At 51.1% G+C, this 17,632-nt stretch overlaps 1 protein-coding gene across 1 annotated transcript in view; it reads right to left on the bottom strand.

Moving 5' to 3' along the window:
• SPON1 (spondin 1) overlaps positions 1–17,632 on the bottom strand; it is a 251,331-nt gene that overhangs the window by 12,053 nt on the left and 221,646 nt on the right. Inside the window, 4 exon segments of the mRNA XM_025459563.3 lie at positions 671–746; positions 1,218–1,358; positions 2,391–2,592; positions 14,286–14,350. Of these exon segments, the coding sequence (XP_025315348.1) occupies positions 671–746; positions 1,218–1,358; positions 2,391–2,592; positions 14,286–14,350 (484 nt within the window).

Genomic DNA, 17,632 nt, shown 5'->3' with positions numbered 1-17,632 from the left:
CCTCTCCTTGGCAGGCATAGCACAGGCCATGTTGTTGTTTCATCGTCTCAGTGACCCTATACACAGGTGTCCTGTAAGGGAGCGGTGTTCACAGAGCACGTACTACACACTGACATCATTCCAAGAACTTCACATGTTTTATCCCGCTGGATTCTTAAAACAACTCTCAATGAGGCAGGTGCTGTCATTATCCCCATTATACAGGTAGGACACCATGGTGGGATATGAGCTGCTTGCCCAAGGTCACAGGAAGAGGCTTGGTTGTGTGGCTCCAGATCCCATGAGAAAACAAGCTCAAGCCCTGGCTTTGCCACAGCCTCTTGACTGTAGGATCTGGGCCTCCCTTCCTCGCTGGGCGAGTGGACATGTCCACACCTGCCTCACAGGCCAGTGCCCCAAAGCAGAGAGTGCTGGGGACACTCTGACCCCACGCAAAGGCCCGATACCTAGGAACACATACTCCGATATCCTACTTACTCCAACTCCCTTATACGTGGTGCTGAGTCTTGGCCTTATTTTGGATTATCTTCCACGTACAAGTCCTCAAGGATGAGCTTACCAAGTCAAAGGACACTATAGTTCCGCAGCTCTCAAAACCTCTTAGAAAATGGCTCTCCCAAAAGGTATTGCCAGTTCACTTTGGTACCTGCAGCAAGAGACAACTACATACCTTCATCTTTCTCTTCTGGAGCCAGATCTGCTACGATATCATCGACATTATCAGGCACAATATTGCATTGTTCCCCCTGCAAAAGGAATTTTACTTGGAGGGCTCACATTAAGGAATGGCATGTGGGGGGGGGGCAGAGGAAGGAGGACATAAAATCGGATGCTCGCCCCGTGAACAGATCCCAGGCCGTGATAGAATTCTGAGCCGACATTCACAATTAGACCGAAAGAAATGGCAAGAAAGCCACAGCCTCCCAGTCCCTGGCCCGTGGCAGACATTAGTAATCAACTATGGAACTCACAACGAAACCTGTTTGTCTGGATCGAATCATTCAACTGATGAATGATTCGATCATTCATCTTACTCTTATGTTTATTTTGCTCATTTAGATCTTATGAATAATTTGCAATGCTTATATGCCTCGGGTGGTCCAGAATTTCTGGAATATGCAAGGGACCCCATAATTCTAGAGCAGAAGAGGGTACAGTCTGCTTATAGTCCCTGTGGGAAGAGTCTGTCCCAGGGTGAGCTCTATCTACTTCATTACCTTCCGGGCGATTCTCTCGATGACAACTCTGGCCACTTGAGTGATGGACCCTCCCTCTGGATCGTAAAAAGGACTCTGAGGATGGTCCAGGCTGGTCAGGGGCCGGATTTTCTCCTGGGGGATTGTGGGCTTGTTGGGTGACTGTGGAGGGTGGAAAACAACACAGTTAAGGAGTGTGGGGAGCAAAAAAAAAAAAACAAAAAAAACAACAAAAAAACAACAAACAAACCACACAAGCAATCTGACTGTAATATGATCAGAACAAAAGCCCTGATAGGGATTCACAACAGCTGTAACTACTACTGATGTTCATGCAATTCTATGCACGCCGAACGTCGTCCAAGGAAGTTGGTGGCCTGTACTTTCAGATTCTCCCGGGCACGCAGGATTACATCCTGATGAAGAAAAAGTTTCAGAGAGGCCATCCCAGCTAGGAAACAGCTGAAGCGGGCTGGCCTGCATCCAGAGCTCTTCCTGCTACACCAGGTGTTGGCAAACTCGTCTGGAGAGGGTCGGATGGGAATTATTTTAAGGCTTTGTGGACCCTCCGGAGTCTGCTACCGTGACTCAATTCAGCTGCTGCAGTGACAAAACAGCCCCAGACAACATGTCATTGAATGGGGGCAGCTGGGGCTGAAAACCGTACTTACGAATCAGGTTGGTTGCCCCGACTTGGCCCACGAACCACAGTTCACCCAGGTCTATTCTAGATGGCCCTGGCCCTGGTTTTCTGATGGCTTCAGACTGCAGTGCAGTTGGTGTGCTATGGCTGAGAAATTTTAACATTGAGGACAGAATCCAAACTCCTTAACCTGGCTGGCTGGAAACCTCCAGAATCTGGCCCAGCCTAAGGTACGTCAACTTCTGTTGTTCCCCACTCTCACCCCTTCTTTTGCCTTTTTTTTTTTTTTTTTTTTTTTTTTTTGCTTCTGTGCCTGTTTCCTGCTGTTCCCTTGCTCACCTAGGAACTACTCTTCAGCAGATTCCTTCTCCGTGGCCTCGTGGCCAGCTGTGTGGGTCCTACTGCACGTGGTGCGTGAGGGTGAGACGCCCGCCTGCCCAGGCACACTGCGAGCTCAGCTACATCATGAGCGTCCAGGCCTCCCCCAGCGCACTGGGCACAGAGGAAGCACCCAGGAAGGGCTGTCGTCAGCACTGCAGGTGCACACCCACCTCGTAGGTCACCCCGCTGTCGGTGCCAGCGTCCCAGGGGATCAGGTCTTGTACCACCTTCTGGACCCAGCCACACTCCTTGGTGCACAGATCCTCCGCAGACAGACCCACGTTCCAGTCGGGGCTGGGGCCCATCATGGTCAGGAAGGACATCAAGTGGCGCGTCCTGTCCACGGAAAATTCAGCCGAGGGTGCTGCTCTCCTGGAAACCAAATACATGACATTAGGGGCTCCGGGGGTGCACACTCTGAGGGACAACTGGCCAGACCACGGCTAAAGGAGGAGAGGACAGAAGGAAGGTCTTCCTTGGTCTTCCACCGATCTCTGCCTTTGGCCCGTTTTACACCCTTTACTGTCCAGAGCCCATCATCCCCTGGCCACGTAAGGGGAGAACCACTGCTGCCACCCTACCCAGTTTCAGGGCACTCCGAGCACTGGCTGGTTCCTCTGTGCTTACGGTTCGGCTCTCCCTGGAGGGGGCACGCTGGGCAAGCAGGGCTTTTGTCTGTCTGACTCATGGCTGCATTTCCAGCGCCTACAACAGCGCCTGGCACAGAGTAGATGCTCAGGAAAAGTGTCTGAATAAGTGGGTGAGCAAATATCCCATGTTATTGTACCTGAACTCAACGCTCACCGGCCTGATGCCCAGCCCGGGTCCTGATGCGGATCATGGGGACGCGGGGAGGCGGCAGGGAGAGGGTTTGCGAGGCAGCCAGGGGAGTAGATGGGAGGGCAGGTCCACCTCCCCGACAAGGAGAGCCAGGGGACTAGGAAGCCGAATGGAAAAGGTCCAGGTGAGGAGTCGCGGCTGAGCTTACTGGTGTGCAGCTGGGTTCAGCCTCCTTGTCCCCCTTGGTTACTGGTTCCAGTCCCCACCGTCCTTTGATCGGTCCTCATGCTTGGGGGACTGAGGACGCTGACTGCTGAGTGACTTCCTGCTGAGATGGGGCGAGGGCCCGAGTTAGAGGAGTGCGAGCATCCGCAGGCCGTTAGAGCCCTTTGTCAGCTCCAGGGGGGAGCCCAGCGTCCTGCCTTATTACCAAGCCGCGTGCACCTTGGTTATTAGTGCTTGGCCCTACTTTCCCGAGGGCCTTCGGGGAGGTCTGTCGCAGCTGAGCCATCAGAGTTCTTGAGGCCAGCCCTCCCGACTCGCAGCTGCAGGTCTGCCAGGGGCTCACCGCGCCCAGCGCGCTCCCTGCAAGGTTCTCCCTGCTGACAGGCAGTGGGTGCCTGCGGGTTCTCAGAGCTCGGGTGGGAGGAACCCCCCAGCTCCATTCCCTTGGGTTTCATTGAAGAATGGGTGGTGTGCAGCAGCTCACAGCCCCCTGCCTGGACGGGGAGGCCGGAGCTGGCCCTCGGGGGCTCACCCTGCACGTCTCTGGGGACACCAAGTCTCCAGGATTGAGGGGCATGAGGCCACATCCATGGGGCACACCAGCCTACTGGGAGTGAGCTTACCCTACTGGGTGTACCCAGTAATATCCAACTCCCTCACATGAGCCCCATCAAGAACTCCTAAGTCTTGAAAAGGGTATAGAAAGAGTCTTCCGTGGAACATTTCATAGAGGCGTAAATCAAGCCCACCTGTAGGGCCCCTCCTACCCAGAGCGGAGCAGCCAGCAAGGCTTTTTTTCCCCCAAGTTAATTTCTTCTCATATCTTTGCCAAAGTTCTTCTTTGTTTTTCCAGTTGGCTGGGGTCTCCAGGAAATATGTATCTCCATTGAACACCCAAGGCATTGGGCACCGCTTGGGTGACTTTGGCCACAAATGCAGCCCCACTGTCGTCTGAATTGTTAGCGGCGACCCAGACCTACGAATGATGTCGCTTAGAAGTGTTCTGACAACTTCTGAGGCCTCTGAACGGCGTGGGAAAGCATCAGCCCAACTTGCCTCTAGAAATACCGGCAAATACTGAAAACTACCTGTTGTTTTTGGCATCACGGTAAAGTCCACCTGCCAATCTTCTCCAGGTTCAGTGCCTAGAACTTCATAAGGGATTAGACAAAGTTCTAAGGTGTTTTTTTTTTTTCTTTTCCAACTCTTTTGGGGCAAGTTTTGCCATGGAGATAATATGAACTTATCTGACTTTCAATTACAGGCAGAACAAAAGTCTTGTATTGAATGCGTTTAATTCTAAGCAGATGCCCATTTTAATTGAACCAGCAACCTTAAATTAGCTTTAATACTGAATATTTTCAGTATATTTTATGGATGAGGAAACCCAGGCTCAGAGGGTTATGTTTCGACAATGCGTCCAAAGTCACACAGTTAAGTGGCAGACGGAGACCATGACCCAAGGCAACGTTAGCTCAAGATCAGTGTTCTTCTCGTCATCAGTTTCAAGTTCCTGCTCTCTGTCCCGTTTTCACTCTACTGAGATCTACATCGTGCCACAGGAGGGCTGCACTGTCCTCACGGGGTTGCCTCCAGCAAGGCCCTGGGATCAGGGCTCCCACGAACTCACAGCTGGTTCCCTGGCCACGTCCTCCAGTTGGTGAGCAAGGACCCAGCTGCAGCACCACAGGCCTTTGCTTGACAACCCCCAAGCCACAAGGGGTGATTCTTCGACCTCCGTCTCAAGCTGCTAAGAAGAGGTCTTACTCGCAGCCAGGGCTGGGTGAGGTCAGGGGTGGTGACCCACCAGGGGGCTGGGGAAGGAAGAGTTCCACTCACTCAGCACACACCTGGTGGCCGACCGGAGTGATTTTATCTCCCACCCCCATGACAATCGTGTGGGGTTAGAATTATTATCCCATTTTGTAGAGAAGCAAGCAAGAGTGTAAAGGTTAATGGACCTAGAGACACAGCTGGTAGGGGCTGAGGTTTAAAGGCAGCTCTGGCTGACTCTGTATCCCCAGCCTGCTAATGGTGGGGAATCCTTGGCTGGGGACCAACCCGTCTGCTCAGTCCAGCTGGCAGCTGGTGCACCTCAGCTGTGTGGGAGTCCCTGTGTGCCTCTGTGGAGACCAGCTGCTTCTGGCTGCCCTCACCTGTCCCCAGAAGCAATGACCCCAGACCTGGTTAGGCCTTGTGGAACTGGACCCTTTAGGCTCTGGAAGGCCAGACGTGGTCACGCAATGAGCAGAGAGGAACGGAAGCCTGGGTGTGCATCCTGGCACGCTCCCTCTTTTGGCTGCGTATCCTCGGGCAAATTACCAAAGCATTCTGTGCCTCAGTGTCCCAGTCTATAAAATGATGGCCTCCATATGTCTACTCCAAAGTTTTAGTGTGTTTAATGTGTTTAATTAACTTGCACACAGTACTTAGTCCAGTGCCTGGCTCTGGAGCTCTTAGTACTATATTGAGAGAAGCCGTGGAGGGCATACAGAGCTCAGACAAGAGAGGCGAGGAGGAGGGAGGTCTTCTCGAGTAGACTTTACCTTGTAGCCTGCTTCCAGTCTAGGTTCCAGCACATGAGAGGGCGGAAGGGCCTGGCCTGAGCCCTGGCTTTGGCATCAGCAGCTCAGCGAGGCCTGGTGTCGCCTTCCTGTCCAGGCGCTTGCCTCCCACCCCACCCGCTGCCCTGTGCCCTGGCCAGGCCAGCCTGGCTGCAGATGCCCTGTGCACTTGCATCTGCTGCCAAACTCATCTTCCGCGGTTTGCACAGTGTGGTCCCCTGGCAACTTGTTAGAAACGCAAAATTACTGAGCCCCACCCCAGATTTACTCAATGAGAGACTCTGGGGTAGGACCCGGCTTTCTAGTTTACCAACCCCTCCAGGTGATGCTAATGCACCTTCAGGTTGAGAATCGTAGGTTTACTCATCTTTCAAACCTCAGGTCAGGAGCCACCTCGTCCTGGAGCCTTTCTGATCTGAGGCCAGTGGCCATGGCCTGTGTTTCCACACGCTCCGAAGGTCTCTCGAGCTGTGCCCAAGGGCTGATTGACATCACTGTCACATGAGGTCTTCCACTTGTAGGCCGGGAGCTCCCTGAAGGCAGGCACCCTAAGCTTCACCCCAGGACCCAGGTGCCCCGCGGGAGTGTGGGAGGACGTGAGCTCCACGGAAGTCCCTCACCTGTCTCAGGTTCTTCGTCTGACACCCCCTACCTGCGGGGTTGCTGCGAGGCTGCAATGAGATGCTTTTTGAGGAAGCCTTTACAAACTGCTAACGCCCCGCACCTCCCTAGTGGGCTCTGCAGTTAGGCACAAATTGGGGGATTTCATCTTCTTTTCCCAGGTGTGCGGTTACTGGCATGTCAGTGAGTGGTTTTAGCAGCTTCTTTTTGTTTTTGATTTTTTTTTAAAGATATTTATTTCACAGAGAGAGTGTGCATGAGCAGGGGGAGCAGCAGGCCGAGGGAGAGGGAGATGCAGGCTCCCCACTGAGCAGGGAGCCCGATGCAGGGCTCGATCCCAGGACCCCGGGATCATGACCCGAGCTGAAGGCAGGTGCTTAACTGACTGAGCCACCCAGGCACCCCAGCAGCTTCTTTAAAGACCTGGCTTCTCTAAGAACTGCTGTCTGGGGAGCTGTGGCATTGCTCACCTGGGGGCTAACAGGACATGGTCCAGGGCCTGCCTTCCCGTCAGTGCCAGGCAAACAGCACGGACTCTCACTGGGCTGTCTTCCGCCCCAGTGCTCTTTGGCCTGACCCCTGGGGACCCAGCAGTGCCTTGGCCACTGGGCTGTCTTCCACCCCAGTGCTCTTTGGCCTGGCCCCTGGGGACCCAGCAGTGCCTTGGCCACAGACTTCCTCTTCCATTCCCACAGAGACCAGCCCCTCCACCTATTACCTTCCCCTCTCCCTGGACATGTGGCTCTGAGTCAGGTTAGCCATTTGTACCCTGTAAACCATGGGTGACTAATCACCATGACAACATAAGAGGCGAAAGCCTCTCTACTCAGGAGTCCAGTCTGGGGAAACCGAGCCAAGCCAGACCCGACGCACCATCCTGATAACTCTGCTCAGCTGATGGATGTGACCCTCTGAGAGCCTCCCGTGTCTTACAATTTACATAAGTAAATTGTTCTCCGCAGCTACACTTTGGCCAAGTCTGTAACCTGAGTGGGGCTTTAAGGAATAGGAAATTTGGAGCAACCAATCCCTGCACAAAATGCCTGACCTTAGTGGGGTAATATGGCAAATTTGAATCTGTAAGGACCTGGGAGCATTTGTAGCAATTTTCTAGCATCTTCACTTATGCTCTGCTCTTTCCTCTTAGCCTTGGCAGGGACATTATGCCCTGACTCCCAGCTCATATAATATGTCCTGGAGGAAGCATTTCCTGACCTCTCCTCAAATTGTTTAGGCCTCCTGGTGCACTTTCCCAGAGTGCGCCGAGCTCACTCTTTCCTTGGGGTTTCTTGTTTAATTTCCATCTTATCCATTAGGTTCCAGTAGAGTGGAGACCATTTTTGTCTTGCTTACAGCTATATCCCAGAACCTGGTTTAGGAGTTGGCATGCAGTAGATTCTCCTCAAATATTTGTTTTAAATAAATTACTTCATTTAGGAAATGAATATGGAGCTCTTGTACTTCCTTTGACCTTCAAATTTAATTTAAAAATCACCTCAAAGTATTTATGACTTCTATAATAAAAAATGCTATTTAAAATAATGAAATGGGTAAGAATATATATGAGTTTTCTTTGGGAAACCCAAGGTTTGACTGGAGCTCTTTAATTTGTCCAAACCATCATAAAAATTCACATTCAAGCTTTCTTATATGCCATGTCTTCCCGGATGCGATATTCTGTGAATTTGGTTTTATTTTTCTATTCGGGATTTACATTTTTATCCGTTTTCTAGCAGAGAGAGTTGATCTGGCCATATCGTATAACAGAGTATATTATAAATCATGATAATTAAAACGGTGTCATATTCAGGATAAGAAAGAAATATAAATGAATGGCAAAGACTGGAGATCCCAGAAACTTTAGATAAGGTATCATACAAAGGAGACTTCACAAATAAGGAGGGGGAAATGGGAAGGTTGTGCAACAGTGGGGCTGGGCTAACTTAACTGCAATAAAAAAATAAAAAAGGGGGATTCGCATCTAATCTCGTACGCCAAGATAAATAAATTAAAAAAAAAATCCAGAGCTACATAGAAAGCAACCAGATTATAGGAAAAAAGTTGTTTACAGATCTGTGAGAGAAATGTTAATTTTCTCAGCTTTGGAACAATAAAGCAATCACAAAAGTAGCTAATTGAATTATCCACCAGCTAAAGACATCTGTGTAATGAAACAACAGTGTCGAATTAGAGAAAAAAATGGCAGGTTGACAAAAACGTCTCCGTGCAGTGTGGCTGACAAATGTGACTATCTGTGTATGTCCAGAGCTGGTCCAGATCTGCCAGAGAGACACCACCACCGTCCCAACAGATACAGGACGGCTCTGAACAGACCGTGCACACTGGAGAAATGAAAAAGGAAGACCAAGTGAAGACACGGAGAAGTGTTTCGCCTCTTTTACATTCGGAGAGGCAGTGTGGCGTGTCAAGAAGAACACAGGCTATTGGAAGAGGCGGCTGGATTTGAATCCGGGTTCAGCCACTCGCTAAGCTCTGTGCCAGGCTCTTACCCCAGTGCTCTTTGCAAAATGGGAGCATCCTCATGCCGGCCCAAGGGCTTTGTGCGAGGCAACTGCTTGTGGTCGTGACCAGCACATCACAGGATTTGGTAAATGTTGGTTTTCTACTCCTTGAAGCTTTTCCAAACAGAACTTTGAAAAGCACCATAAAAGAAAAGAGGCAGTAGGGGACTTTTACGCTCCTTCTAAGAACTTGTTATTCCTTCTGAACCTGAGCCTCACTGGTGAGACTCCAGTCGCTGGCCGTTCAGATCCCTCATGCACTGGGTTGGGGCTCTCCTGTATTTCAAATAATCCCCAATAAAGAGCTTTCAAAGTTGCAGAAACTCAACCAAAGCACTAGAGGGCACCCGAGCCACGCGCTAGGCTGGACCCCCGCGTCGGGGGAGGCAGGTTTGAGCGCGGTTTCCTCGGGGAAAGCTGCTGCTAAGCCGGAGGCATCTAGGACTCCGGTCCCCCGGGGCAGGTTAGGCCTGCCTCCTGCCCCTCGGGTCCAAGGCCAGTCTCTGCAAGACCGAGGACACCGACAGAGCTGGGCAAGTGCCACAGGAGGCAGGGAGGGCCGGGAGACCTTCAGCCCTGATCCGAGAGGCAGAGACAGACAGACAGACAGACAGACAGAGATGCCTCTGTCCTCGTGGGGCCATTTGCCTGGCGCTGGCCCTGCAGGGGCAGGATTTCTGGAGAGGGCGACCAGGGTCTCTAATCCACCCTCCCATCTGTCTGGGACACGGAGATGCTTGTCTTATTAAATATGAATTAAACAGAGTGGCTGGGAATAATGAAGGGGACTGTAGTCCCTGCCAAGATTCATTAGGACAAAAAAAACTATTTTGAAAAGTTCCAGGGATTCCTAGCATTCGGATTAAACCGGAGGAGTGGTGGAGATCCAGAGTCGATTTGCAGGAAACCTGGTCACTTTCTACCCTGGCGCCCGCGGAACTCGTGAAGGATGTGGGGTGTGCCCACAATCTGCCCTTTCTGTCTCCTCCTGCGCTCCGGCCTGGAGCTACGGCGGGGTTTACTGAGCTAAGCAAGGCAGCAGCGCACTTGTTGGGTCAGGGCTGTCCTTGGGGAGGTCGGTCCCGGGGAAGAAGGGGAAGATCATTGAAAAGCAAGTCAGTTTCACCGGCAGGACCTCACAAAGTAGGTCACCCCGGCTTTCCACTGGCCCAAGGGAGGCTGGCATCCCATTAACCTCAATCGGGCAGGCTCAGTGACGAGGGGCAGGGCTCTTTCTGCAAAACAAAACTTGGCTGCGTGGAGGCTTCCTCATCTGACTTCCTAATGAGATCTGGAAGAGGAATGGGGGTGCTGGGGTCCGGGAAAATCAAAGGAGAACTCCTCTCCCTTACCAGGCTGGTAGCACTAAGTGGCGAGGGACGGGGTGTTCGGGCCGTCCGAGTGTTTGCCAGCGATTAATTCTGTTCCACTGGGGTCTCAGCAAGTCTGAGGGATGGGCGAAGGGTGAGAAGGTGTCCCCAAGTTTTTTGGTGGGTCCCCCCCCCAATTTTTCAGAAAGTCTCTCCCATCTTAAAAAAGGCAAAACAAACAACCAAACAAAAAACCATCACAAACTTCATGGACTCTTTCATCTCCTTCTTAGAGCCACTGCTTGGTCTCCCTTCGTGCACAGCAAACCGCACAGAAGACCTGTCTATACGCGCTCCCTCCATGAACTCACTTTCTGTTCACATTCCACCTGCTCGAGGCCTCCGGCCGTTGGCAGCAGGAAGGGTTCTCAGTAACGTCACTGGTGTTCGTCATGTTGATCCATCCAAGCAGCACCGGGCAGCCCTCAGCTTACTTGACCTCTCAGCCACCGGGCGCAGCTGCCCACTCTCTCCTCGAACACTTTCTTCCCTTGGTTCCCCTCCGATACCAAGCTTTCTGCCCCAATCCTCTTGCTCCTCCTTTTCTGTTTCCTTCCTTTGCCCGCAAGTCCTCTTCTGCATTAAATGTTGGAGCTCCTTGGAACTTAGCCCTAAACCTTGGACTTAGGCTCTCTGTCATCCGTGCCCTTGGCATTGATCGTCTACTGCTCCTCGACGGCTCGTGGTTTTATGCGTCAGTGCAGAACTCTCCCGGAGTTTCAGAGCTCTGCGGTTAACGGGTCACGCCTCCAGCTGGACACCTGAAGCCTTCGCCAACGTATCGCATCCAGAACTGAGCTCCTGGCCTTTCCCACTGAACTTCATTTACTATTTGAAACCTTTTAAGTGGTCGCGCCAACTTATTAATTTAGGTCTCCCTGTCTCTCTCACCCTCCCTACCCAGTCTATCATGGCAGCCTGTGGGGTTCTCCTACACATCTCTGAGATCTCTGCACCTGTCCCATCTCCAACACCACCACCCTTGTCAAGGTCACTGTGACTTCTCTCCTCACTGGTCTTGCTTCTTGTTCTTAACCTTTTCATATTGGAGCCAGAGTGTTGTTATTATTATTATCATTTTTTAAAGAGATTCTTTTCATTCATGAGAGACAGAGAGAGAGAGAGAGAGAGAAGCAGGCTCCATGCAGGGAGCCCAACGTGGGACTCAATCCCGGGTCTCCAGGATCATGCACTGGACTGAAGGTGGCATCAAACCGCTGAGCCACCCGGGCTGCCCTTATTATTATGTTTTAATGCAGATGTGATCGTGTTGGCGGCCTGCTTAAAACCTTTCAATGATTTCCCATTACTCTTAATGCAAAAATCAAAATCCCTAATGTTGCATGACTTGGCTCCACACCAAGCTCACCTGTGATCTCTGGACCTACTTGTACCACAACTGCTTAGTACCCTAAGTATGCTGATCCCTCCTCAGGGTCTTTACACATGACGGTCTCTCTGGACTTTCTAGAATATTCTCCCCTTGCTTTGCTTCTTTACCTAGTCCACTCCTATTGATTCCTTAACTCTTAGCTCAATTGCCATCCCTGAAGGATGCTTTCTCTGACTTTCAGGCTGGGTCAGGGTCCCCTTCACACACTCTCATGGCACCTTCTATCGTTACTTCACAGACACATCACATTTGTCATCATCTGGTTAATGTCCCTCACTAAACCGTGAGTTCATGAGAAACTCCGCACTGCTCACCGCTGTATTCCCAAGTACCTTTGACAGTACTGCCCTTTAGAGACCCACCATAAATGTTTGTTGAGGCAATGAAATGCTTCAGTCATCCTTGACAGAAGGACACAAGTGAAAGTCAGGGTTCTGTTTTGTTTTGGGGCAGGAGTCAGACAGTTTGTTGTGGTCACGCTATTTATCTCATGCTGGCCCAAAGTCTGACTAGCAGATACGTGGGTCTTGATTGATCTAAAAACTGGACACAGAATGAATTGTTACTTAATTGGAGGGACGATGTCAGAAGTGAAGGGCAGAGGTAGCGGAAGCAGCTGGATATGGCTGGAGTTCTAGTTCCTCCGCGGGCGGAGCTGGATGCTGAGGTTGGCCCCGCCATGGAACCTCTGAGCCTCAGTCTTATCTGCGAAGTGAGGCTCAAAATCCCTACCCTGTGGGTTAGTATGAAGATGAAGTGGGATGAAGGACATAAGTGCCTAGCAGGGTACCTGGCACACAGTAGGTGCTCAAGACAAAAGGTCAGCTCTCTGCTTTCTTCTTTCCTCTCTTCCCTCTTTCCTCTCTCCTTCTGGAAGCACCTTGCTTTGTCATTTGCATCTTCCTAAACCCAGGCTCCTTAAGGGAAAACTGGGCTCAGGGCTCCTTAGTGGTGTCTACGTGGGCATCTACAAACCCGGCTCAGATGCCCCCAACCCCTCCCAGGCCTGAGCCTCTTCCTGCTTAGAAAGCCAAGGTGAGGACCCCTTCACCTACAGGTTTTGGGAGTTGGGAGCAGCTGAGGAGCAAACAGGTTTCACGGTGGGCCTTTTTCCTGATTGATGTTAATCACGTGAAGGGGCTCAGGGCCTCTATGAATTCACATTAGTGGGCTTTGGTGGGACAGGCCTGAGACAGGCAAATGCCCACCTAGCAGGGGAGAGCCCAGGGCAGCTGGCCTTGCCACTGTTGCTTCTCTCTGGAGGGAAAGGCACTCCCAGGGCTGGGCACGTTTTCAGTGGAGATCTCCCTCAGAGGAGATCACCGTAAACTAGAAAAGGCCTCCGTGCAGCCGGCTGGGCTGCCTGGGTCAGCTGTCCAGGTGTGGGCCTCTCTCCTCAGGTGTCCACGTAGGGCCTTAGTTCTGCCCAGATCTGGGCCTCTCCAGGGCAAGGAGCATCCTTCTAGACTCAGCCCTGTGACACCTCCTGAACGAGGCCTTCATGACCTCTCCCCAGCCCTCAGCTGGGTTGTGCCCCTTCTCTGGTCTTCTGGAATCACTTATATCCTCATCGTAACGTTTATCCCCTTGCAGTGTACGGGGCTACCATGATGCTGTTATATACATATTCTGTATATATGGTGCCACCTGAACGTGTGCAAAGGGCAGCTCTGGAGTGGAAGGACTCTGGTTTTGGTCTGTAACCCCCTCACCCCCGCCCCAGCCAGGCATTCCAAAGGGTAGGGATTGGCACATAGTGGGGGGATGGACTATTAATTTGCTGAATGTTAAACAGGTGGGCACCAGGGGCCTGGCACGGCAACAGCTTCCCTGCTCCCAGCTAGCTGGTCATGGGTGAGAGCTCCTCCTCCCTCCGCTCCTGCTGCCTCATCCTGTGCTTCCCTTCCTATCATTTTGAATTTGCCTTTTCTCCCACTGAGCAGACTCAACATTGCCCGTGTTGTCACTGTCTTCAATCCCATCATTAGTGGGTGTAGACTATTCCAGAGAAGGGACAGCCAAGCCATTCTTCCTAAACCATGTCCACGTGGCTGGCAAGAACTTTGCTCCAGATCTTGCATCCTTAAAGGATGAGTGAAACTAGAGCTCACTCAAGGAAGTGCACAGGATTCAGGGCAGCCGGAGTGAGCTGTGGAGTCGGGAGAGGCAAGACATGAGCCCTAAGCAAAAGGAGGCAGGGGCTGGGGTAGGTTGGGCTCACGGTGGCCTCATAAAATGATCCTGGAGACTAAGGGAGGTCACGAGGGGATTCTCTGGAGAGGAGGACACAATCAGATTTGGATTCTTAAAAGATCACTCCAATGACGGCATCATGTGGGATCAGATGGGAGAAAGCACCGAAGAGGGCAGAGTTGAAGCGGTCCAGGTGAGAGCACGCTGGTTGGCACTAACAGTGGGAGGATGGCCAGACTGATTTGTGAGATATCAAGAGGGCAGGGTCCACAGGGCTTAGTGATGGGTTCCATTTTGGATAAGAGAGTTCAAGGTAGGTCCATGTGCGCCATCTACACAGAGGTGTCCAAGAAGCCGGTGGATGGAAGGGCATGGCTGGGGTCTGTTTGCTACTTACACATTGAGAGGCTGCCAGGCTGGCCACTGAGCTTTGGCTTTGATGACGGTGAGGACCTCATCACTCTGCAAAAAAAAAAAAAGGACCACAGATATTTAGTGAAGGGAGCCAGGCTCCCGGGAACAAGAGAGGTTTGACATGGTGACACCGTCCATCCCCACTCCCTTACCTGCTGCTGAGGCTTTACCTGCCGCTGAGGCTTTACCTGCCCAGGTGTGGAGCCATCCCTCCCCAGGGTAGGGAAGCCCTAGGACCTCGCCAATCCCAGGGGAAGGGCTGCAGGGCCACCGTGACTGGTGTGTGCTGCACTCTGTTGGGCCCACTGAGCCACGCTTTGGTTTCTAGCTCAGTCCTCCGCTTCCCTACTGTAGCCAGGGCTGTGACCCGGACTCTGCTTTGGATGGCCAGGCTTCTAGATTGTGCCCAGCCTGGAGGGCAGGTCATGCATTCCGTGTTCAGGCATTGGCTATGTGAGGAGCTGCCTCACCGGCTGTTGAGACCCACGCACCTGGTCAGACTCCCCTGGACCAGGAGGTCAGAACAAAGTCTGTGGCCAACACCCCTTGTGCCACTCATATTATTCTGCTCTATTCTGCTTTGGACAGTGTGTAGCATGGGCACTTAAAATAGTTATTTGAGGAAGAATGTGATAACATTTTGAAGGAAAGCATTAAGTTAGTCATCAGGGGGCAAAAATCAGAACTTTGTTGATTTTGCTTAACTTTGCAGTTTGGTTTTTATTTTCAATTATACGTTGGGTCAGAGAAGGAGCATAATCTTTTCAAGGCCTAAGACTTCCACAGGCCCAAATTTGGCTTCCCTGGAGTGGATTCAGCTCGTCCTGGATCTCCCCTCTCCCTGGCTGGGCCCAGTGGTACTCAGATACCACTATCCACAGTGCCCAGAAAAGCCTAGAATATCACTGACGGAGGAAGGGAGAACTTTGGTGCCGACGAACAGGCCCCTGAGTTCAGGGGGGCAGAGACTTGCTTGGCTGGCTTACTCACAGCTCCGCCCTCATCTTTACAGCCAGGGCTGGCCTAAGTGCCTAGAACATACTGAGGGGGAACTGGTGAACTTCTTAATTGGTGGGTACCATGCCCAGAAGACCTCACAGCCCTAAGGAAACTGGAAGGAGGTCAGAGGTGTCTCCGGGCTCAGGCCCAAGGATTATAAAAAGCCTTCTGGAGCACCTCGCCTGCATCCCATTGGGTGGTGGGGCGTCAGGAGGACAGGAGCTCAGCTGGATCCAGCTCAGCCTGGGCACCCACAGATGGTCTTGGGGACAAGCTGGCAGAGACAATGGCCTCTTGAGCTCAGGCTTCCCTGATTATTCCCTCTTCCGGTCAGAGGGAAGAATCTTTGGATGCAAGGACACCCCCACATTCACATGGCTGCAAGGAGCTCATTCCGAAGTCCCAACTGGGTGCTTTCCATGTCTCATGGGAGACTTGCTTAGTCGTTGGGAATGTATCCCTCACTCATTTCTCCTAAGTATCTGGTGAGTGGCTGCGAGAGGTTGTCTAGCGTGAAGTCTCACGTGAGACCCAACGCATCTCCGAATGCCAGCGCTGGACCTCCCGTGACCTGGTTCCCTGCATCATCTCCGAGGTCGGTGTCCCTGGCTGAGCGCCGCCCCTGGCCCTGGAGGTTGAAAGCACATCCACCTCATGCCTCCACTGCATCTCCTGCCCCTCCCAGGTCGGGCTCCAAGATCCACCGCGCTCACTGTCTGCAAGTCCTGAGCCCTTCCACGGCCTGCACGCCTTCTTGCTCCCCGCAGTGCACCCTCCACGTTGCTGCAAGTCCGACCACCCCCATCCCCTCCCTTAGCCCACAACTTCCACGATACTTTCTTAACGCCCGAGTCTTCCTACATGGCCTTCGTCATCTAGCCCTGCTGTACTTCTTCCCCTTTGCTTTTACATATACAGAATATTGCATAAGCAGAACTGTACATGCTTACTGTAGACAAATTTAGCATCCCAGAAGCACACAATGTGAATGCTGAGCGCATTCCACCCTAGCATCTTCCCTGCCTCCCGCCTCCTTCTCCAGAATGTTATAGTTTAGTGTGTACTGTTCCAGACCTTTTACTATGCATATGCAACTACGTGTGTGTGTGTGTGTGTGTGTGTGTGTACATTAGACAGAGCTCAAAAACTGCATCATACCGAATATCTTATTCTGCACCATGATTTAAAATTTTTCCCTTAATATATCATCGGGAACTTTCCACGTCAGTGGACACTACATCATTGCAATCCTTTTGTTGCATTTTAGTGTTGGAGATCTTCAAATTATGGTAAACCAAGTCAAGACGTATAAAAGAGAAACCCGAGATATGAGATCCAAGTAACGAGATAGTGTCTGATGACAATCCCTTTGCCGTTGAAGAACAACTTTACTAAGAAGTGAAATCCATGTGGGTGGAGTTAAGACGGCCACCAAGCTAGCTGGCCCTACAGATTTACCTTGCATGATAATTAAAACTTGGCTTTCAGGTCCCAGCTAATGACATATTGATTTCACTTTTGCAGTATATAACTCAACAAAAAATTGTTTGGGCCTTCCATTACTGTTTACTTACGGTGATGAAATTCCACCTGTAATTTTTATTTTCTTATCTTTAATTTTTTTCCACCTGTAATTTTTAGAGCTACGGAGGCTCCAGGGATGGTGGATCCTCGTGTGCGGGCATTAGAACAGCTTCTTGCTGTAAATTGTTTCATCTCATGGTTGCATGCCAACTGCATCTACTTGTTTATGATCATTTGTGTTATTCAATCAAATGAGAATGTAGGAGCATGACGGAAAGATTACTTAAAAAGCTAATAATTTATGAAGCATTGAAATTCTTTGGTAGAACCTAAATTCTGCAGGATTGGAGAATGTCTGGCTTGCTTGTTCATGGCCATCTCCAGTGCTATGGATACTCAGCAAATTGTTGGAAAAGCAAAGCCTTTGATGTATATGTCGGATTCCATAGCACGGATAGTCTGTAATTCACTTAACCAGCATTTTTGGTGGATATTTGTTTCCATACATGATGCTATGATGAACACTTGCATATACATTTGTTTACCAACCCAAGGTTTCCTGTGTTACAGATTGCCAGGAATGCTGAAAAGATGAAGCAAATTTGTAATTTTGGTAGGACCTACCAAATTGTGCTCCAGAAATCTGTGCCCATTTTCACCCCCCACAAGAATGTGCCCATGTTGCCACAATTTTGGGCACACTGAATACTATCAAACTTTTTAGTATTTACTGAACCAGCCGGCAGGAGAGTAGTGTGTTTGAGAGCACAGGCTCTAGAATCACACCTGAGTTCCAATCTGGACTGT

Source organism: Canis lupus, chromosome 21 (genome assembly GCF_003254725.2).
Source record: "Canis lupus dingo isolate Sandy chromosome 21, ASM325472v2, whole genome shotgun sequence".
NCBI lineage: Eukaryota > Metazoa > Chordata > Mammalia > Carnivora > Canidae > Canis > Canis lupus.
Note: the sequence above shows the minus strand (reverse complement) of the source record. Positions and strands in the feature narration are given on the sequence as shown.